Consider the following 22,894-nt stretch of genomic DNA (forward strand, 5'->3'; position numbering starts at 1 on the left):
GGTTGTCTTTGTTTTTGTTTTTATTATGTAATTTGTGTTTTTTATATTGCGATTTTATGTTGTGAACCACTCTGAGATATGCCAGTATAATAATAATAATAATAAATTAATTAATAATAGTGTGAGACCACCTTGGCTGTATCACTGATGTCCCAGAAGAAGGGGGAGAGCTATTCTCTTTCCTGGCATGGTCTAATGGGAGATAAAATTAGGGGAGCCGGGAATTGGGGCGAGTGACCATGGAAGCTATCCAAATGGCATATATTAGTGGACCCCAATAATAGTGGAGGGTATATAGCAGGGAGGGGCTGGAGACTGGGGTGGTGTTGTGCATCAAAGGGGGTGGCTAGGCTCTGATGGATTGTCGGTTCTTCCTCCTAGGCTTTCGGCAGAGCAGTTCATCCGCACCCCGACTGGGGACCACTTTGTGAAGGAGTCCGTCCGCAAAGGGCTGCTGCCTGAGATCTTGGAGAACCTCCTGGCTGCCCGCAAGAGGTGAAGTAGGAGGCACATGTCTGGAGCGGTGGGGAAGTTTTTGGGTGTAAGATATTTGGAAGAAGGGAGGGCAGGCCCATAACTTGGGGTTCGAGCACCTTCCTTTACACACAGAGTGTTCCTGGGTCAATCCCCAGCACCTCCAGCTGATAGCAGAACCAGGACCTTGGGCAGCTGTTGGCAGTCCTAGTAGACAATACCTGAGTTAGAGGGGCCGATAATCCAGCTCATAGGAAGGCGTCTTCCTGTGCAAGACCAGGCATCTGGAGAAGGAGTTCTGGTTTCCCTGACTTGGAAATAAGGTTTAAGCAGCCTTGTATTAAAGAACTCACCTGGTAGCCACAGGGGACAAGGAACTGGATGCAGGCAAGTGCATGGAACTGTACGTTGGTGAGTGATCAGGCCGGTGGAGGAGGGACCAAGCATTCTGTTGCCTGCCGTCTACCCATGTGGGAGATGCCAGAGGAAAGAAGGCCCTCTCCTCCTCACACAGCATAGAAATGCAAAAGGCTCCCATTCTGGCAGAGGAGTGGAGCTCTCCTTGCTAGTGGTGTTTTGTTTCAGGCTAGTAACTTTTGTAGGCTTAATTGCAAGGGTGCTCTAAGGGAAGGATGTCTGGGATGCATGGCAGGAGGGAGGGAGGAGAGATACCTTAAATGCTTGGAACCCTGGAGGTATTTAGAGATCTGGTATGGAAGGCAGTACAGCTTGGTTTTGTGGGTGGCAAGCGAAGTGCGTTTGTAGCAAAGGCATACGTCATCTAGAATTTGGCAATGGCACTTTAATAAACTTGAGGCAGTGCTGGGGATTGGGGAAGGAAGGTAGGATATAGCCCTATTATGAGGAAAAAAGCAAACCACTGGAAGAAGGGACACCTTTTTATTTTTGCATCCTTCTCCAATGAGAATCTTTCATGTTGGATTTCTGTTGCTTTTGGGGAAGAGAGTTTTTATTTTTCATCAAATTATGAATGCAAAAGCAAGTCATACAACCTATTGTTCTAATATGCTATAAACATTTCGGTTTTCAAACGCTGTAAACCCAGAAATAAATGTTTCGGTTTTTGAACATGGCATATGGCTTCTGTTTTGAGTTTTCTGTATTGAGGCTTCCGTATTCAGTTTTCCGTTTTCGAACATTTTGGAACTTGAACGGTCTCCCAGAACGGATTACATTCGAAAACCGAGATACCACTGTACTCTTTTTACATTCTTTTAACGCAGATGTGGCAGATGTAATACAGTATCTTGTAATTTTTTTAAAAAAAGTTTTATTAAATATATTACAATGATGGATATTTAATGGTGGAAATGTATATTTGAAAACTTTAATGGAAACGGTATCTTGTATTTTTAACTTGTGAACTGCCCTGAGATCTTTTAATGAAGGGTGGTATATTCATCGTCCTCACCATCCAGAGGGCTTAGAAGGCTGCTAAAAAGAGTTTCACTTAACAGATGTGCACATTGGTGGCTGGTAGGGAGGGGCCAGTACAAAACTGTTGTGGTCCTTCTTCACTCCTTCTTTGTTCTGTCCCATTTTTGGCTCAGGGCCAAGGGAGAGCTGAAGCGGGAGACTGACCCATTCAAGCGCCAAGTGCTGGACGGACGACAGCTGGCGCTCAAGGTCAGCGCCAACTCTGTGTACGGCTTCACTGGCGCCCAGGTGGGCAAACTGCCTTGCCTTGAGATCTCTCAGGTAAGTCTGCCCGCCCCCTTCAAACTCAGGGGAGTTGTCAGGTTATGGTTTTATAGTACAATGCACAAGCGTCAACGAAAGACGGGGAAAACACCTATTACAGATTCCCTGTTTACCAGATCGGCCGGTTGCATATCAGCCGCGGGGCAGATCAGTCGGTTATTAAGTTATCCCTCATTTGCTATCGCGAGCTGACTGGACTGAACTGTTGTGCTGATCTTCGTGGTCTGCTTATCATTTATGAAGCAAACTTTCTGACCCTTTGAAAACGAAACAAGGTTCTGCAGTTAATGGGTGGCGAGTTCAGGGAAGTCAAAAGGAAGTACTGCTCGCAAAAAGCCCAATTTAAACTTCATGGAATCCACCGCTACAAAGAGGCATTGCTTGCCAGTCGCTTAGATTAATTTTTGGAAAGATTAGATAAACCCAGGCAGGGCAGAGAGCTGCTATCTACAGGCTAGCTATAAACTGACAGATAAATGAAAGCAACATATCCTAGATCTCGTGAGGGCCCAGATTCTGGGAACAAACAGCAGGGTAAGCCCACTGCCCATTCGTTACCTGCTGATCGCAGCTCAGAGGTATCCGGTTGGCTGCTTTTGGAAGCGAAATACTGAATTTCATGGATTTTCGCTTTCCTAGTTTTATTTCTGTAGGGTAGGTTAGTCAGCAGGGAAATGTTTGGGTGTAATGGGTACAGCATCTCCAACAATGCTGTGTCCAAACTAGGCCTGATCCAGCCCACAAAGTATTTTCTGGTGACTTACCCACTTCCGATCCTATCTGCAGCATCTGGGGCAAATGGCATGCGTCTTCTTGCAGATTAGGGTGCCCTCGAGCACTCTGGAGAGAGGAAGGGATGTTCGGATCTGCTTCTGTGGTTCTTGGGTGTTGGGAGCACTGCTTCCTGTTTCTGAAGCAATGCAACTTGGTAGCATCTGTGAGCCTCAGGAAAACCCTACAGCTAGCAAAGTGTGGCTGGGGTTTCAGGTTAAGCTTTTAAGGAAGCAGTAAGCAAAAGTCTCCTTCAGCCCTTTTGTCTGTCCTCTGAAATACATCATTTTAACCCTTCTTTTCCAGAGCGTGACTGGGTTTGGGCGTCAGATGATTGAGAAGACGAAGCAGCTGGTGGAATCCAAGTACACAATCGCCAACGGCTACAGTTCTGACGCCAAGGTTGGAAGGGGAATGCAGGATAACGTGTCTCTTTTTTGGGTGGAGCAGATTGGGGAAAGCCCTAGAAGGACATCTACGGCAGTGTTAAAGACTAAAGCTGTCTGACCTCAGTTTGGGGGCCTTGTTCTGGCACCTCACACACTGTCTTTGGCAGCATTTATCTTTTTAAATATAATTTTTATTGACTTACATTTTATCATAATAACATCATAACAAAAAATGCAGTTCCCAGGCTTCCCCCTCCCCCCACAACTTCTCTCAACTTCCTCTTCTAGTTTTTTATATAATAACTTCTCCTGCTTTCTTTATTATATCTTAATATTAAATTCTTTAAATTCAATAATTTTATACTCTTGTCATTTTACCATCATCTTTATACTTCCTGTATTTGTTTTGTTAATTGTAAGTGTTTGCTCACATCCTGCTAGTGAGTCCATATCTTTACATTGTTTCTGTAGGTACAACATAAATGGTTCCCAGTCTTTTTTAAAGTCTCTATTATCCTTGTCTCTAAGTCTTTCAGTTAGCTTTGCCATTTCAGCGTATTCCACCAGTTTTTCTTGCCATTCTTCTTTAATTGGTAATTTGTCGCTTTTCCATCTTTGGGCTGGCAATATCCTAGCCGCGGTTGTAGCATACATAAAAAGTTTCTTCTTCTCTTTTGGCAAATCTTGACCTGAAATGCCTAGCAAAAACGCTTCTGGTCTTTTAACAAATGTTGTCTCAAACATTCTTTTCATTTCATTATAAATCATTACCCAATAATTTTTAATTATTTTATAATTCCACCGCATATGAAAAAAATGTGCCTTCTTTTTCTTTACATTTCCAACACTTATTGGAGCTTGTTCTGTACATTTTTGCAGGAGTTGATACATCATTTTCATATAATTCTCTTTTAACAATACAGTTGTACCTCTACTTACGTATCCCTCTGGATACGGAATCTTCGGGTTATGGCCACGGCAACCCCGGAAGTATATACTTCTGGGTTTCGCCGCATGCGCAGAAGCGTGCCTCTATTTACGTAATTTTCGTGGTGCAAACGGACCCGCGGAACTAATTAAGTTCATATCTGGAGGGTCCACTGTATGTTGTTGTTTAGTCGGTTAGTCGTGTCCGACTCTTTGTGACCCCATGGACCAGAGCACGCCAGGCACTCCTGTCTTCCACTGCCTCCCGCAGTTTGGTCAAACTCATGTTGGTAGCTTTGAGAACACTGTCCAACCATCTCGTCCTCTGTCATCCCCTTCTTCTTGTGCCCTCAATCTTTCCCAACATCAGGGAAAGATGTCTTTTCCAGGGAGTCTTCTCTGCTCATGAGGTGGCCAAAGTACTGGAGCCTCAGCTTCACGGTCTGTCCTTCCAGTGAGCACTCAGGGCTGATTTCCTTAAGAATGGATAGGTTTGATCTTCTTGCAGTCCATGGGACTCTCAAGAGTCTCCTCCAGCACCATAATTCAAAAGCATCAGTTCTTTGGCGATCAGCCTTCTTTATGGTCCAGCTCTCACTTCCATACATCACTACAGGGGAAACCATGGCTTTAATTATATGGACAATCAGTAAATTTTAAATTGACTTTCCATAATTTTCCCCAGTCTTCCATATAGATATTGTGTCATTTTTAAAGTCTGTTTGGCGGCATTTATCATGCTCGCAATGGCCGTTGGTAAGGGAGGAGTCACAGCAGGGAGGCCACCGGACAGTCAGAAGGGAAAGAGATCTTGTGGCTGGGAAAGTGGCACAGACAGGGAAATGGGGCAGGGGACGAGCCAGACAGAAGCTGCAAGAGGAAGAGAAAGCGACACACTGTGGCTTGTGGTGGAGGCAGCTGGCATAGCTGTCCTGCGGCTGAGAAGCTGTGAGACGCAGAGAGATGGGTAGCAGTTTCCAGAGTTTCATTGTGGCCTTCTCCCCTAACAGGTAGTATACGGGGACACAGACTCCGTCATGTGCCGCTTGGGTGTGCCGTCAGTCGCCGAGGCCATGGAGATAGGCAGGGACGCAGCTGCCTGGGTCTCCAGCCATTTCATTCCCCCCATCAAGCTAGAGTTTGAGAAGGTGAGTCTCAGAAAAGCCTCTCCATCTCCCATCGCCACCCACTGGGTTCGTAACTTTGGAAACCCTCGGCCATAAGATTCCCATATAACGCTAGGAAGTGCCTTGACGTAAGAGGTGGAAAACAGAGATGACGTTTGGAGTGGATGGGCAGGGAGGAAGGAAATGGGAAATGAAGACCAAGGACACATACCTTTACACTGGTACATGTCAAGGAAGTTTGTTAACACTGATAGCATCTTCCCTGTGATTAAAGGTAAAGGGACCCCTGACCATTAGGTCCAGTTGTGGCCAACTCTGGGGTTGCGGTGCTCATCTCGCTTTATTGGCCGAGGGAGCCAGCGTACAGCTTCTGGGTCATGTGGCCAGCATGACTAAGCCGCTTCTGGCGAACCAGAGCAGCGCATGGAAACGCCGTTTACCTTCCCGCCGGAGCGGTACCTATTTATCTACTTGCACTTTGAGGTGCTTTTGAACTGCTAGGTTGGCAGGAGCAGGGACCAAGCAACAGGAGCTCACCCCGTCGTGGGGATTCGAACCACCAACCTTCTGATCAGCAAGTCCTAGGCTCTGTGGTTTAACCCACAGCGCCACCCACGTCCCTCCCTGTGATTGTGAGGGCCTAAACTAGACGTGATGTCTGCTGCGAAATTAGAATCATAGAGTTGGGAGAGAAAAAACCCAAGTGTTATCTAGCCCAACTTCCTGCAGTGCAGGAATCTCAGCTAAAGCATCCATGACGGATTAACGCACCTATCTTCCGTTAGTGTACCCCAATTAATGCACCCATCTTCCGTTATGTAAATAAGCAGCCGAGGGGAAGCCTAAGCACCCTCGAGACCACATGGAATGGGCAAAGGGTGTGTGAGCTTAATGGGAAAAACTGAGCGCTTCAAAAATGCTATTTTAATTTCAAAGCAAGCCTCCCGTGGCACCCAAACCCTGTGCAGTTACTGAACAGGTACTTGAAACATCCACTGTTTCAGCTGAAAAAGCAATCATAATTTGAAAAAGAAAGTCTGTTCATCCTAGAATCATAAAATCGCAGAATTGTAGAGTTGGAAGGGACCACAGGGGTCATCTAGTCCAACTCCCACAAGGCAGGAATATTTCACTCAATGTGGGGCTCGAACCCACAACCCTGAGATTTAAAAGTCTCATTCTCTAATGAATTAGCTGTACCAGATGCTGCCCAACATGAACCTTCTGAAATAAGTTTCGACTTTAGTGCCTGAAGGCTCCTATGTGATAACACAGACCTTTACTGTTTTCTCAATCTGTCCGCGCACCAGGTATACTTCCCCTATCTCCTGATCAACAAGAAACGCTATGCTGGCCTCTATTTCTCTTCCAACCCTGACACCCACGACAAGATGGACTGTAAGGGCATCGAGACCGTGCGCCGAGACAACTGCCCCCTAGTGGCAAACCTCATCAACACCTGCCTACAGAAGCTGCTCATAGATAGGTCTGTAGGTGTTTGTTTGAGACGAAGCCCCGTTCTGGTCTGCCGAGTGGTTGTGGGCATGATCCGAGGCTGAACAATATTTATCTCAAATTCCTGGATGCTGGGACAAAACTCTTAGAAACGGGCTCCTACGAATGGCAAACCCGACTATAGCATCCCAGCTTTCTGTAGCCTCCCTTGAAGGGTCAGAACCTTGATTCATTCTGGGATGGTTCTCTTCTGCGGGAAAGAGAGGAGGGGCTCAGATTATTCCACGCTTCCTTCTCTGCAGGGACCCTACAGGTGCCGTGGCCCATGCCAAGGAGGTGATCTCCGACCTGCTTTGCAACAGAGTCGACATCTCACAGCTGGTGATTACCAAGGAACTGACGCGTACAGCAGATGAATACGCAGGTCGCCAGGCTCATGTGGAGCTGGCCGAGCGGTGAGTAGAGCAAAGGAAGAGGTGGCACTTTCCCCACCTTTTCTTATTGGGTTGGGGGCAGGGGGAAAGAAATGCATCACTTCCCAAGCGAGCAAAGGGGGTGGTCCTGACCCCAAGACACCCCACATATTTAGACCGAACATGAAACTCCCTTTATGTTAGGTCTGACTATCATTTATTTAACTGGCAGCATCTCTCTCAAGGTTCTGCACTTAGGCAGAACCAGATGCACAAATATGAGATGTGGGGTCGCTTACTAGTAGTACAGTGGCACCTTGGTTCTCAAACACCTTGGTACACACAGTAAACACTGCAAACCTGGAAGTAAGTGTTCCGGTTTGCGAATGTCTTTTGGAAGCCGAATGTGCTCCGTTTTGAATGTTATGCTTCCGATTTGAGTGCCACTCTTCTGTTTTGAGTGTTACACTGAGGTCGCTCTGTTTTTGCTACTTCTTTTGCGTTTTTGTGGCTTTTTGGTTTATTTTCATGACTGTGTGGAACCCAGTTCGGCTACTGATAGATAGATAGATAGATAGATAGATAGATAGATAGATAGATAGATAGTGTGTCTTTCATTTTATGGATCAATGGTCTCATTAGATAGTAAAATCCATGTTAAATTGCTGTGTTAGGGGTTGTTTTGAAAAGTCTGGAATGGATTCATCCATTTTGCCTTACTTTCTATGGGAAAACATGCCTTGGTTTTAGAATGCTTTGATTTTGGAACGGACTTCTGGAATGGATTAAGTTTGAGAACCAAGGTACCACTGTACATGTAAAAGGGATCAAGGGGGTCTTAGTAGATCACAAGCTTAACATGTGTCAACAGTGTGATGCAGCAGCAAATAAAAGCTGATGCTATTCCTGCATCAACAGAACTATAGTTTCCTGATCAAGGGAAGTAATACTACCACTCTATTATGCCTTGGTCAGACCACACCTAGAATACTGTGTCCAATTCTGGGTACCATAATTTAAGAAGGATGTTGCTATACGGGAACGTGTGCAGAGGAGGGCAACCAAGATGATCAAGGGTCTGGAAACTAAGCCTTATGAGGAGCGGTTGAAGGAGCTGGGTACGTTTAGCCTGCGAAAAAGGAGACATGATAGCCATCTTCAAATATTTGAAGGGCTGTCGTGTGGAAGATGGAACAAGCTTGTTTTCTCCTGCTCTGGAGGATAGGACCTGAACCAATGGCTTCAAGTTACAAGAAAGGAGATTCCAGCTATATATCAGGAAGAACTTTCTGACAGCAAGAGCTGTCTTGGAACGGTCTCCCTTGGGATGCTGTGGACTCTCCTCCCTTGGAGGTTTTAAAGCAGAGGTTGGATGGTGGCCACCTGTCATGGATGCTTTAGCTGAGATTCCTGCATTACAGGGGGTTGGACTAGATGACCCTTGGGGTCCCGTTCCAACTACACAATTCTATGATTCTAGGTTTTCAAGCAGTCTTTTCCAGCCCTGCCACCTCAGATCCTCATAACTGGAGACGCTGTGCATTGGACCCATAGGAGCCAATTCTTAGTGCCTCAGGGGTCATTGCCCTCTCCCCCCCCAATAAAATATTTGAGGGGGGCTGGGCTTCCCCAAAATTGACGGGCATTGCCATTCAAATGACACATGTGCACTGCATCATGGGATGGCTTATGTGGGGTGGGGCGTACCTGCCCCCTGCCCAATATTTTACAGTGGCACCTCGGGTTACAGACACTTCAGGTTGCAGACGCTTCAGGTTACAAACTCTGCTAACCCAGAAATAGTACCTCGGGTTAAGAACTTTGCTTCAGGATGAGAACAGAAATCGCATGGTGGCAGCAGGAGGCCCCATTAGCTAAAGTGGTGCTTCAGGTTAAGAACAGTTTTAGGTTAAGAACGGACCTCTGGAACGAATTAAGTTCTTAACCCGAGGTACCACTGTATTCAAGTTGGCACCCCCACTTAGACCTTTCAAAGGTTGTGTTGAGTAGCAGTTTGTCAAAACTGCAGGAGCGGAGAGTGCCCTCGTGCATGTTTCCCATGAGGGCATGTGGTTGGTCCCTGTGAGAACAGAATTCTGGCCTAGATGGGCTACAGGCCTGATCCCACAGGCTCTCCTTGTGTCCTTATGTTCTACGGCCGCTCTGTGGTCCCCTTTCTTGAGTTTTGAGAGCAAGAGGGTATTATGGGAGCCAGTGTGGTGTAGTGGTTAAGAGCGGTAGTCTCGTAATCTGGCGAACCGGGTTCGCGTCTTCGCTCCTCCACATGCAGCTGCTGGGTGACCTTGGGCCAGTCACACTTCTTTGAAGTCTCTCAGCCCCACTCAGCTCACAGTGTGTTTGTTGTGGGGGAGGAAGGGAAAAGGAGAATGGTGGCCGCCGAGACCATATAACACCGGTCTTGAAAGACCTACATTGGCTCCCAGTACGTTTCCGAGCACAATTCAAAGTGTTGGTGCTGACCTTTAAAGCCCTAAACGGCCTGGGTCCAGTATATCTGAAGGAGTGTCTCCACCTCCATCGTTCTGCCTGGACGCTGAGGTCCAGCACCGAGGGCCTTCTGGCGGTTCCCTCACTGCGAGAAGCCAAGTTACAGGGAACCAGGCAGAGGGCCTTCTCGGTAGTGGCACCTGCCCTGTGGAACGCCCTCCCACCCGATGTCAAAGAGAACAACAACTACCAGACTTTTAGAAGACATCTGAAGGCAGCCCTGTTTAGGGAAGCTTTTAATGTTTGATGTATCACAGTATTTTAATATTCTTTTGGAACCCGCCCAGAGTGGCTGGGGAAACCCAGCCAGATGGGCGGGGTATAAATAATAAATATTATTATTATTATTATTATTATTATTGGCCGCTTTGAGACTCCTTTGAGTAGTGATAAAGCGGGATATCAAATCCAAACTCCTCCTCCTCCTCCTCCTCTTCTTCTTCTTCTGTCTCTCCTCTTCCTCCCCCTCCCTCCCCCTTGACTTTCTTTCCCCTGAGTTATCGAGGCCCGTCTGCCCTCAGGACAGCGGAAAAGGTGTGTGGGTGTGGGGCGGCTGGTGAGGCATGACCGAAGGGAAGGGCAGAAATAGTTATGGCCAGCGCAGCTGCAAGTGGAACCTTCTGCGACGCCCACCCCTCCTGTTCTGGGCTTCCTGTCTGACTGCCGCCACTTCATCTGCCTCGCACAGGCACACGTTCCGGTGTGACAGACCTGCTCCTTTTGCTTCGCTGCCTCTTGACAAACAAAAGTTTGGGTGGTGAAAGTGTCCCCGGTGAGGCCGCCTTTGCGGGTCAGGGCTGGTGCCAGTTTTCCCTCATGCTACGTTCTTTACTGTCATCTTTTTCAAGATGTTTCTCAGCGGTGCCTCCGCTGTTGGAAAATATGTTAATAGCGTTATTATCGCACCTGGGCTCGCATGTCGGGCTTTTCGGCATCTCGCGTTTTAACTTCTTCCAGCTCCTTTTGAGGGACTCGTCCTGTTTTGTATGCGTCTATTTTCAATAAAGTCAGCTTTTATTAAATCTCAAAAAACGTCCAGTAATCACACCAGAATGCTGAATATGTACACATTATAAATACCTTTAATATATATAGATTCATGTTTTGCCACGTAGAAAAGCTGTTATATTTGTCAGCACTTACATTTATTCTTCATAAATGCTGTTGGAGGATTCCATAGATAATTAAAAATTTCTCTCTTTTTAAGTTTAGTTTATTTATAAAAATGCATAGACCGCTATTTCATAAAAATATGTCAAGAGCATCAGGGCAGTTCACAACAAAAATACATGAAACCATATAAAAAGTTGTATACAGTGGTACCTCGGGTTACATATGCTTCAGGTTACATACGCTTCAGGTTACAGACTCCGCTAACCCAGAAATAGTACCTCGGGTTAAGAACTTTGCTTCAGGATGAGAACAGAAATCGTGCTCCGGCAGTGTGGCAGCAGCAGGAGGGCCCATTAGCTAAAGTGGTGCTTCAGGTTAAGAACAGTTTCAGGTTAAGAACGGACCTCCAGAACGAATTAAGTTCTTAACCTGAAGTACCACTGTATAATCTCTCACTCCAATCAGTTCTGTGTGTTTATTCATCTTTGCTACCCTCCAGATTTTTGCCAGCTATTCTTTTGGTGTTTGAGGTGACCCGGTTTTCAATTTTTGTGCATCAAGCATAAAACAAAGTTACTGCTTTTAAAGTCATGCTGCTCTCACGCACATGCACCCCCAGATCCCTTCTGGCTCTGAAAACATTCCTCAGTCCCACTCTCCAGTGCCTCCTTCTGCTTAATACATCCTTGGGGGTTGGTTCTATCCTGGCACGCCACCTTCCAGTCTGGCTCATCATGTGACACCTCCTCATGGCTTCTCCCCTTAGGATGCGTCGGCGGGATCCCGGCAGCGCTCCCAACCTGGGGGACCGGGTTCCGTACGTCATTATCGGCGCTGCCAAAGGCGTAGCAGCTTACATGAAATCTGAAGTGAGTAATGGGGAGAGGGATGTGATGGGCAATAGGGACCAGTATCTCGGGGGGGGGGGGGATTCAGGCTTGTACATGTATGCTTCTTCAGGTGCAAAGCTGCATTGAAATGTGCACCGCTAGCACTGCAAAGTACAGTGGTGCCTCGCAAGACGAAAAGAATCCGTTCCACGAGTCTCTTCGTCTAGCGGTTTTTTCGTCTTGCGAAACAAGCCCATTGACGGCTTAGCGGATTAGCGCTATTAGTGGCTTTTAGGGGCTTTTAGCGGCTTATATGCTTAGCGGATAAGCAGATAAGCGGCTTAGCGGCTTAGAAAAAGGGGGGGGAGGGGAAAAAACCCGCAGGAACTCGCAAGACATTTTCGTCTTGCGAAGCAAGCCCATAGGAAATTCGTTTTGCGAAGCACCTCCAAAACGGAAAACCCTTTCGTCTAGCGGGTTTTCCGTCTTGCGAGGCATTTGTCTTGCGGGGCACCACTGTACTTGCCGGGGGGCGGAGATGGCCATTCACCATTAGGCTTCAAGGAGGAAGAGGTTTTTGGAAGCAGGAACTCAAAGTGGGGCTCAGGAAGCCTTAGCTCAGTGATAAGAGCACCTGCTTTTGCAGGCCTGCGAGGCGCCAGGTTCAATCCCAGCACCTCCAGATTGGGCTAGGAAACCCCACAGAGCTGCTGCCAATCACTGTAGGCAATACTGAACTGGATGGACCAGTGGCCTGACTGTAGAAGGCGGCTTCCGGCGTTCCTAAGCCATTTCTGATGTGAGTTTTGGAGCCCCTCTTCCCCACCAGTTTTCACTAGGTTGGCTTTAATGCTTCCGCTGGATCTTGTTTGGGGTTAGTTAATCGGTGGGTGGGTGGGGGTGCATAACTAGGTCTGTTTCTACCACTTTCGTATCCTCTCTTCCTCCCTGCTGAACCGGGGAAGGAAGGACAAAACCTCTAGGCACTGATTGAATCAGACTGACTGCTGCTACCATGAACTTCCCATATGATGGCCTGTGCATAGACACCCCCATACATACTGCCTACCTTCAGGTTTCCAGGGTGATTAGGCAACAAGACTGCAGAGGCAGAGAGGGGTATGTCCTGGGTGCTAAGGTGCACTCCTAACCCGAAACTCACATCTTCCCTGCTTTTATGCCTTTCCCCTGTTTCTCTCTTCAGGATCCCATCTACGTGCTGGAGAACAACCTGCCCATTGACACGCAGTACTACCTGGAGCAGCAGCTTGCCAAGCCCCTCTTGCGCATCTTCGAGCCCATCTTGGGAGAGGGCAAGGCGCAGAACGTCTTGCTGAGTGAGTGTGGCCGCTGGCTCTGCTTTCTGGGGAAGAGAGAGGAAGAGACCCCGTGATCTTGCAAAAAAGCCTACAGACCCCTGAATCATTCTCATCCTAAATTGAGATTAATTTTGGTGGCATCCATAACCAAACCCCTGGCACTGTGTATCCGCGTCTGGTCCACCCTCTTTGCACTTGGTGGACTCCAAAGCAGTGTCTCACCGCCGCAGGGAAGTGATCTCAGTAGGCAGCCCTACAGGCCTTCTCAGGAGGGATTGTTTATTTACTTCTTCCGTTATGTTTTTTACTCCACCAGGAACTTATCCTTCTCGAGCAGGAATTCCCAAACGTGGGTCTCCAGCTGTTTTTGGACTACAGTTCCCATCATCCCTCACCACTGGTCCTGCTAGCTAGTGATGATGGGAGTTGTAGTCCAAAAACAGCGGGAGACCAGAGTTTGGGAAACACTGTTCTAGAGAAACAAGAGTCTCCCATGCTTGACCCTGACCCCCACCCCCATGGATTGGTAGGAAATAGCAGTATGGGCCATCTTTCGGAAAGAGACTCTTACCCCAGACTCTTTCTTCGTCTGTTTTGGCGGAAGCTATATGTTTTCCACCACCCAGTCCTGCTCCCACTTCTGCTGCTTTCGTGCTCCTTCACGTAGTCACAGAAAAGGGGGTAAAACCTCCTACGACAGCAAGAGCTGTTTGACAGTGGAGCGGTCTCCCTCGGGAGGTTGTGGACTCTCCTTCCTTGGAGTTTTTTAAGCAGAGCTTGGGCGGCCATCTGTCGTGGATGCTTTAGCTGAGATTCCTGCATTGCTGGGCGTTGGGCTAGATGACCCCTGGGTACAATTCTATGAGTATGCAGGAACAGGTGGCTTATTCTACGGGAGGTGCTGCCAGGGAAATCTGGGTACCAATCCCTTTCCATGGACAGGGCAAGAGACAGCTGGAATACGGATCTTTATCCTCTCCTCCCCACTGCTGCAGTGTATTGGAGGTGGCATACGTGCTTGACCCTTAATTTCCTTCCCTTTGCAGAGGGGGAACACACTCGCTGCAAAACAGTCCTGACAGCCAAAGTCGGAGGGCTCATGGCGTTTGCTACTAAACGGAGCACCTGCATCGGTTGCCGGGCTGTGCTCAACCACCATGGTGAGATCCTGTCCCCGCCTGTCTTTCCTGGCCTCTGCTTTGCAGAGTCTTATGTCAAAAACAAGTCCCCTCCCCTCCCCCACCATGCGCCTCTAACCAGCAGCGCATGTTGCAAGTTCCTTTTGCCGGAATTTGCCACAGAGTGGAGCGTGTGTCACAAAACGGTGCCTCTGCTGAGCTTTCGTTACCAGCAGGAAAACCTTGCTGTACACACACACACACACACACACACACACACACACACACTGACCTCTGGGCACCTCTGCTTACTTCCCTGTTCTCCCTCTTTCTCAAGTTTGCAGAAGGGGGGGGGGGCTACTTGCAAGTTGCGGGAGAGGATCTGAAACCAAGTTTCTGGGTTTGTTTGAAGATACGTGGCGCTGTTAAAGGGGGTGGGCTCTGCCAGGATGCCTGAATACCCTGGGATGGGAGTAATTTCTCGTGGGCGGTTTGGAGAACGGCTGGGAGCAGAGGGCCTTCTTGGTAGTGGCGCCCTCCCTGTGGAACGCCCTCCCACCAGATGTCAAAGAAATAAACAACTGTCTGACTTTTAGAAGACATCTGAAGGCAGCCCTGCTTAGGGAAGTTTTTTATGTTTGATGTTTAATTGTGTTTTTAATATTCTGTAGGGGGCCGCCCAGAGTGGCTGGGAAAACACAGCCAGATGGGCGGGGTATAAATAAATTTATTATTTATTTATTTATTTATTTATTTATTTATTCATTCATTCATTCCTGGGTTCTTTCTGGTCACTTACCAGAGATTTCCCAAAAGTCTTACATGCACTAGAGAAAAAGACAGAAGTTTTTTGCGACAAGAGCCTTCTCTGACTGCAAACTTGATCGTGTTGCACTAGAAAGCAGGTGCCTAGCAGCAAGGAGATGGCAGAATGAGTAACTTTAGATCAATCCGACACAGCAAAAGGCAGAGGAGGCCAGTCAGGTCCTGGGCATGAGCATGAGCAAAAATTCATTCCACCTCATCGTCTCAGCAGGAGTGTAAACAGGTTGCCTTGCCATTCCATCCTGATTGTGGCTTTCCTTTGGAATGGGGCAGCGGGGAAGGAACTCCAAAGTGGAAATGGAATAGGAAGGAAAATGGCTTTCTGATGTGCTTTCCTCCATCAGGCGCTGTGTGCAAGTTTTGCCTGGGCCGCCAGTCTGAGCTTTACCAGAAGGAGGTAAGTGGTAGAGCCCACTGGGTTGGGTGGGTGTGATGGCCTGGGGCTCGGGCTTGGACCCAGCGGAGTCTCAATCCACGCTGGACCCTTTGCCACAGGCGGCATCTCAACCAAGTCTGGGGCCTGATTCTGAAGAGCCCCACTCTGCACAGGTTCCCCTGCAACAAGCACCAGCTGGGCCGAGTCAGGGGCCTGAGCCTGCCCTGGCTCCAGATGCGGGGATTACCTTGTTGCCTTCAGCTGGGCCATCACTTACAGCTGCTCCACTACCAGTTGGGTCAGGAGAGGCTGAGGCAGCCTCTGGGTCTAGTAACCCAACTGACATCTCCCGAGCTGCAGAGACTAAGGTCTGAGAGAAGGAGAGACCTGAGTACTTGCAGGAGGAGTGCTCGCCTTTGGGTGAGACAGGGAGGTGAGTCACCAGGGGATCAGGACCGGCCGTTACCCCGACAAAGATAAGAGGCTGTCGGTCCCCACCCCAGGTTGCGGGAGCAACATTGCTGTTTGCTAGAACCTGCCTGAGACCCTGTGCCTGACCTTGCCTGGTTTCCTGCCTCGTGTCCTGCCCTGGCCCTGTCAGACTGACTCCTTGCGGAACCCTTGGATTCGGGACCGGACCTGGACCGCGTCGCTCGGGTTACCCCCCAGGCCCAGCACAAGGGACTCCACCAGCAAAAACCTAGGAGGAGCCCAGGTGGCCTGCATACTGGACTGAGGCACAAGCCTCTGAATTAAACTTGTACCTTGGAAAATCCTCCCTTCACTGGGAGAGGAATGGAGCTGCAAACAAGCCACTGGGAATTTTAAGTGGATAGGAAATGGGGTTTCCTGCTGTAGTAGCCCGTGGACTGACCTGGGAAATCTCCTGTTTGAAGCTCACTTTGCCATGAACTCACTGGGTGGCCTTAAGTCTACCTTGCAACAAATGATGCTGAACTACTTGTAGACATTGTGAGGATCCACAACCGCAGTCTGCATGGTTTTGAAAAGGCCAAGGAACAATTGGGGCCAAGTGCCTTGGTCCTGCCACCCGCCGCCTCTTCCCTCTCTCCCCACAGGTGACCCATCTGAGCTCTCTGGAGGAGAAGTTCTCGCGCTTGTGGACGCAGTGCCAGCGGTGCCAAGGGAGCCTGCACGAGGATGTGCTGTGTACCAGGTGAGGGGCTGGCCGCTCACCACGCCTTTGCCGAGCAGCCACCAGCTCTTGCCCGTTCCCACGGGATAATGGGCTAAAATATGACTTTACGCCACCTCTGGGTGTTTACAGCTGCTTATCAGGCCGGTTTGAGAACAGCAAACAGATGGCTCCCGCAGAGAGCTAGCGGGGTGCTGGTACTCCTGAAGATGTTTATTACCTTTATAAATATAACACCTGTCAGATGCTGGCAGCGGCCAGGGGTGTGGAGAGAGAGAGAGAGAGAGAGAGAGAGAGAGAGATAGAGCCTTCTGCTCCAGCACATGAGATATCAGCTGGGGTTGCTTGGATATACCAGTGGGACATACTTGTGTGTAAATCGGGAAACAACGGCCACCATGGTCTAGTGTGTACAGGTAGCAAGTCCTGAGGTTGGCAGAGTGGGCTGCACCATTTTCTTCTGCATGAATAGGGTACCGTTTCTGAATGTTCCATTTAAACTCCCCCCCCCAAAACACAACTTCCTTGCAAATAGATGACAAGCCCAGCGTTTTCTTCCTGCCGCACTAGTTTCCTTGCAGAGTATTTCTAGAGAGGAACGCTCCAAAACAAGGATCCCCGCCCCACCCGCAAACCTGCAGCCGGAAGCAGTACGGCCCATTCTACCACCTCATACAAATTGACAGAAACAGGGAACGATTATGTGAGCCAAGATTTCTGGGTTCTGTTGGGCCCCTTTTCCTGCAGGGGAGACCCAGTTTTTCCCGCTAGTGTTTCCAAGCATCAGCAGGCTCTTCTGTTAGTCTCCTAAATGCAGGCTGCCAATGAAGTGTCTGCTCCCCGTCACTCCCACCCCTGAACAAATTTTTCTCCCAACTCCTTTCAGCCGCGACTGCCCCATCTTTTACATGAGGAAGAAAGTGCAGAAGGACCTTGATGACCAGGAAGTGCTGATCTCACGCTTTGGCCCTCCCACATGGTGATACCTCTTTGCCTTCCGTTCATCCGACTGAAACCCACCACCATCCACTATTCCCTTTTAAAGGCGCAGCAAGGCCCGGTTATGCTGCAGGGGAAAGCATTGCTCTCTCCCCTTGCCCAGTTCTACTCTGGGCATCGCTTTTGTCGCCAGGATCAACGGCCGATACCATCAGGAAAGCTCCCTGGAGATGATTGTGGGGGCTACGTTTTGTATGAATTTCTACCAATAAAGATTTCTTTTTTTCTACATGCGAGTGGCTTATGTGGGGTAACCTGAGCTGCTCTTGAGTTCTACAGGAGGAGGACTAAAGGATAGCAGAAGCCAGATGTGTTTTAGGATAGAAACCAGTGGGGAAAAGACAGTCTCGGAACCAAAAAATTACACAAAACAAATGAAGTGCTGTGAAAATCCCTGATGTTATTTGTTGGCTATGAAAGTGAGTTGTAAACTTAATATTAGGATGAATGTTATGACACCATATAATTTTTTTAAAATATATATTACTAATGTTCCTAAATACTAAGAAAAGGTCTTCCACAAATCTCTTATATATGAGTATTTCATCAAAATAAGGATTAGCCATTCGGTTATAAAAGAAATCTTCCTCAAGTTGATTAGTTCAGTGAAATGAGTTTTGTAGCCGGCATCTCGTTATGTCTTTGTTTAATTCTAGGTTCCTTTTTTCCCTTAAACTTTTTGATTTTCGTTATTTAGTTTAACTCTATAGCCGATTACGTCTCGTTTCAGGGATTTTCACGGCATTTCATTTGTTTTGTGTAATTAGATGGGTTTTAGGAGCAGGTGACTGCAGGGACCACTAGGCTCAAGAAACACCTGCCATATGGAAGCTATAAAGGTGGCACCACTGACCTCTATTGCCAGGTGTTGCATTAACGTTTTGGGGTTTGCTTTTGTTTTATTCCTAGGAGAACTGTACCTGAGACTCTTAATCTGAGGGGCATGGGTTTGAGCCTCACATTAGTAAAAGGTTCCTGCATTGCAGGGGGTTGGACTAGATGACCCTGGTGGTCCCCTCTGACTCTACAATTCTATGATCAGCATGCATTCAACAAGCAAACGTAAAAGGGGTCCTTCTGCATCATGCTAAAGACCTATCTAGTTTCCCACAGCGGTCAGAGACTTGTGAGAAGCCCACAAGCAAAACAAGAGGGCAATGGCCCTCTCCCACTTTCCTTTTTTTTTTTTAAAAAAAAAAATATTTATTAAGGTTTTACAGAACAAAAAAGGTTAATAAAGAAAAATAACAAGGAAAGCGAGATAAGAAAAATACAAAAATGCATGGGAAAAATTTCAAAATACAAAAGAAGAAAGAAAAAACACTTAAAAATAAATCCATCTTTTCTTTATCTTATACTTCCTTTACTTATTTCCCTGACTCCCTCACACCTCCCTTTTCTGTATTCCAATTCACATTATTTAGTTCAGCAAATCCTTTCCCTCTTTGTTTTAATCTTAATCCAATATCTTAACACCTTATAACTTTATACTTCCATCTGTTATCAATCTATTTTTACAGATTCATTTTAACCTTGTTGCTAAAACCGCTTCGTTTCAATCCAACATCATTTTAACTTTCAATAATTTTACAATATTTCTGCAGATAATCTTTAAATTTCTTCCAGTCTTCTTCCACCGACTCTTCTCCCTGGTCCCGGATTCTGCCAGTGGCCCTCTCCCACTTTCCATGCCTGTGCAGGATGAAATCAGATTTGTGCGTGCAGTTTTATTGTATTATATGATGGGGGGTAAACATGGAAATTTGGGCATCAAAGGCAATCTCCTGACGGCATTTTGAGATGGCACATAGCATTGCCCTCGCCATGTTCTGCACATCCCAGTTCTCATGATCCCCTCCTCCACCGCCACGGTCATTCGCCAAACGAGATAAGGAGGACCATAAATTACTCCTAGACATTTATTTAGCGCCGGCTGAGTGCATGGTGTTGCCCGCTTGCACTCCGTGACCAGGTGGTTGCAGTCAACCTTAGTGTGTGACCAAAATAACGCAAATAAAAGCAGTTAACTCAGGTGGCTAGAGAGTTGCTTTTTTGTTTTTAAGCGTGCAGGAATGCCAGGCTTCAAATCCCAGCTTAGCCAGGACCTGTCGTTCTGGGGCAAGTTAGAAGATAGGAAGAAGCTCTGTTCTACGAGGTCAGTCTGTTTATTCTAGCCCAATACTGTATACTGAAGCTGAGGATATCAGTCCTGATCTCAGGCAATTGTACCTGCTGCTCCCCTGTTCTTCTAACTTGGGAGTGGGGAAGCTTTGGTCCTCCAGATGCTTCTACACAACAACTCTCATCAGCCCCAGCAAGCATAGCCAGTGGCCAGGCCTGATGGGAGCAACATCTGGAGGACCAAAGGTCAGCAAAGTATGTCTTCAGCTGCTGACCTACAGTCCTCCCCTCCCCACACCCAGTTGCCTTCCTCTCAGCTTCAATTTCCTAGCTGTAAAATCATTAATTTTTATCCTACCCTTCCTCCAAGAGAATCGGGCAGAGGCGGATTTAGGGGAGCACTACCGGTTTGGTCACACTGGCCGTGGAGCCTCGGGGACACCCAACCATAATGCGTAGCTCAGTCGGTGGAGCATGAGATTCTTAACCTCAGGGTCCTAGGTTTGAGCCCCGTGTTGGGCGAAAGATTCCTGCAATGCAGAAGGTTGGACTAGATCGGTGTTTCCCAACCTTGGGCCTCCAGCTGTTTTTGAACTACAATTCCCATCATCCCTGACCACTGGTCTTGCTAGCTAGGGATGATGGGAGTTGTAGGCCAAAAACATTTGGAGGCCCAAGGTTGGGAAACACTGGACTAGATGACTCGCGGTCCCTGCCACCTCTGCAATTCTGTTATTTAGAAAGCAGCAGCAGAAGAGTGAATAAATGAAAATAAAAGGTTTCCTTCCCTTTGCTAAAAAGAAAAAAAAAATGAGCAGGAGAGACGGGCGCCAAATGTTGGCGTCACACAGGGTGCCGCTGAAATTTGAGACCCCCAGGTCCGCCGTGGAATTAGGGGTGCATGCATGGGATGTTCTCTGCCTGCTTAATCCTCCACACCCCTGCCAGGTAGTTCAGGCTGGGAGCTGGCAACTGGCTCAAGGTCACCCGGTGTCCTTCATGGGTGGACCAACCTGGTCTCAGGCTTGCAGGGTTGTGGCGAGGAAGGCAGCTTCACAGGGCATGAAAAATGTGACGAAATGCCATGTTGCGCACTTCAGCTAGTAACTAGGGCTTCCGGCAGTGACCTTTGACCCTTCCTTATAATTTGGCCTGACCGCAGCTGGCGGCTGGTGGTAACATCTTCCTGCCCTACTCCCTTGAAGATGAGATGTCACCAGTTAGTTAGAAACTTGAGCAAGGAGTGGGGAGGGGAGAGATTAAAGAAGGCAGTAAATCGGGGCTGGTGCAGGCTCTCTCCCCCCCCTTTCCCCCCATTCTCTATTGAGTCAGGGCCCTCCCCCAATCCAGATGGAGGAGTCAGGGCAGCGGAGATAATGAGGAAAGGTGTCTCAAGGAGATAAGCAATCTTCCAGATTCTTTCGCAAGTCGTGACTCCCTAGCCGCTCATGTGAGCATCTCTCATGAGGTGGGGAGAGCGCAGAATGGTGCCAGGTTGTACCCACAAGGGAAGAGCTCTGCTGGGTCAGGCCAGCGGCCCATCTAGTCCGGTATCCTGTTCTCGCAGTGGCCGAACAGATCCCACAAGCAGATCCTCCGTGCAATTGGTTCTCTCCGGTTTCCAGAAACTGGTATTCGGGCACATACTCGGACTAGATAGCACAGTTGATCAGAGCAAGGTGCTGATAACGGCAAGATTGCCGGCTGCAGATCCCGGCAGATGATCCTTGCACCTCTACAATTCTGGGATTCTGTGCTGCCTCCACAGTGGAAGCCGAACTCATCACTGGTGGTGCTCAGTGAATTTTGCAAAGCTCCTTTGCCTACCCATTAGAAGGTTTTGCGAGTCCAGTAGCAACTTAAAGAGAGCAGATTCGCGGCGACGTAAACTTTCTTGCTTCGTTGCGTAAAGCTTTAACCTTAGGCATGGGTTCCCCTTTCACCCTTGGCTCAGGTTAACAGTTTTGTCTCTTAGTGAGCAAGAGTACCCTCGCATTTTTCTGCTTTCCGGCATGTTCAGTACAGTGGTACCTCTGGTTACATACGCTTCAGGTTACAGACTCCGCTAACCCAGAAATAGTACCTCGGGTTAAGAACTTTGCTTCAGGATGAGAACAGAAATCATGCTCTGGCGGCGCGGCAGCAGTGGGAGGCCCCATTAGCTAAAGTGGTGCCTCAGGTTAAGAACAGTTTCAAGTTAAGACTGGACCTCCGGAACGGAGTAAGTACGTAACCAGAGGTACCACTGTATGTGAAACCCACAGGATGACACAAGACCGAAAATGCAAGTACATTTCAGCTTTTATGCTTCCCTGCCCCCTTGGCAGCTGATGCAAAGTCACTTTTGTGGCATTGGGTCAGTTGACCACACACCAGACCCTCACTCTTTAAAAGAAGCACAGTTCGTTAGTTAAAGTTAATTGCCCCCCTCCCCCACAAAGATTTACCCTGTCTTCCTACCAAAAGTCTCAATGCGGCTAACAGTTTGAAAAAGCAACCAGCATTATTACTAAACAACGGTAACAACAAGCCGTGAAAACCAAAAAGAAACACTTGCTTCTATTTCTCCATAACATCCGAATGAGGAGAGGCTGTGCAGTCTCCAGGCTGTTGCCTGGATGCAGTGGTGAAATGGATGGCGAAAAACAAGCTAAGGTTGAATCCTGGCACTGTGGGTGAGTAGCTCCCATGTCCGAGCAATTGGTCAGTTGCCAACCCTGGATGGCAGTGCTGGATTAAACCCTGTGGAGGCCCCAAGGAAGTCAAAATCTTGGGGGGCGGGTGTCTTGCAAATTTTATTTCAAATATTTATTTCAATTCTTTTAAATATTTATTTTTGCAATTTTATTTCAAGATCAAATCAATATTGTTTTGAGCCATTGTCTCGGGGGCCCTAAAAGGCCCATAGGCTACTCTCCCTGTTTGGTAATCCAGCACTGTTGAATTGTGCTGCACTCCTCCTGAAGGAGCAGGTTTGCAGTTTGGAAGTGCTTTTGAACACATCTTTGTCGCTGGAAGCTCAGGTAGCCTCAGTGGCCAAAAGTGCCTGTTACCAACTGTGGCTGGTTTGGCAGCTACAGCCGTTCCTGGACCTGAAAAGCCTTCCCACAGTAGTTTCGTGCATTGGTTACTTCAAGACTGGATTACTGCAATGTGCTCTATGCGGGGCTCCCCTCATGCTTGATCCAGAAGCTGCAGTCAGTGCAGAATGCAGCAGCACACTTGCTGACAGGTGTATGGCCCACTGAACT

The 22,894-nt window shown here is 48.0% G+C and overlaps 1 protein-coding gene across 3 annotated transcripts in view; it reads left to right on the forward strand.

The window, feature by feature from the left end:
* The window catches only part of POLD1 (DNA polymerase delta 1, catalytic subunit), a 38,375-nt gene extending 20,624 nt beyond the window's left edge, over positions 1-17,751 (forward strand). For 2 of the 3 annotated variants that reach the window (XM_081837639.1, XM_081837641.1), the window contains exons 16-27: positions 382-495; positions 2,046-2,193; positions 3,274-3,369; positions 5,294-5,431; positions 6,721-6,896; positions 7,168-7,320; positions 11,666-11,768; positions 12,934-13,066; positions 14,095-14,208; positions 15,336-15,388; positions 16,447-16,544; positions 17,410-17,751. In XM_081837639.1, coding sequence (XP_081693765.1) covers positions 382-495; positions 2,046-2,193; positions 3,274-3,369; positions 5,294-5,431; positions 6,721-6,896; positions 7,168-7,320; positions 11,666-11,768; positions 12,934-13,066; positions 14,095-14,208; positions 15,336-15,388; positions 16,447-16,544; positions 17,410-17,506 — 1,423 coding nt within the window. In that variant the 3' untranslated portion in view covers positions 17,507-17,751. The other variant, XM_081837640.1, reaches the window with a different exon arrangement.
* Positions 17,752-22,894: the final 5,143 nt, after the last annotated feature.

The sequence above is a fragment of the Podarcis erhardii genome (genome assembly GCF_964252035.2).
Source record: "Podarcis erhardii genome assembly, chromosome: 13".
In the NCBI taxonomy this organism is placed as follows: Eukaryota; Metazoa; Chordata; class Lepidosauria; order Squamata; family Lacertidae; genus Podarcis; species Podarcis erhardii.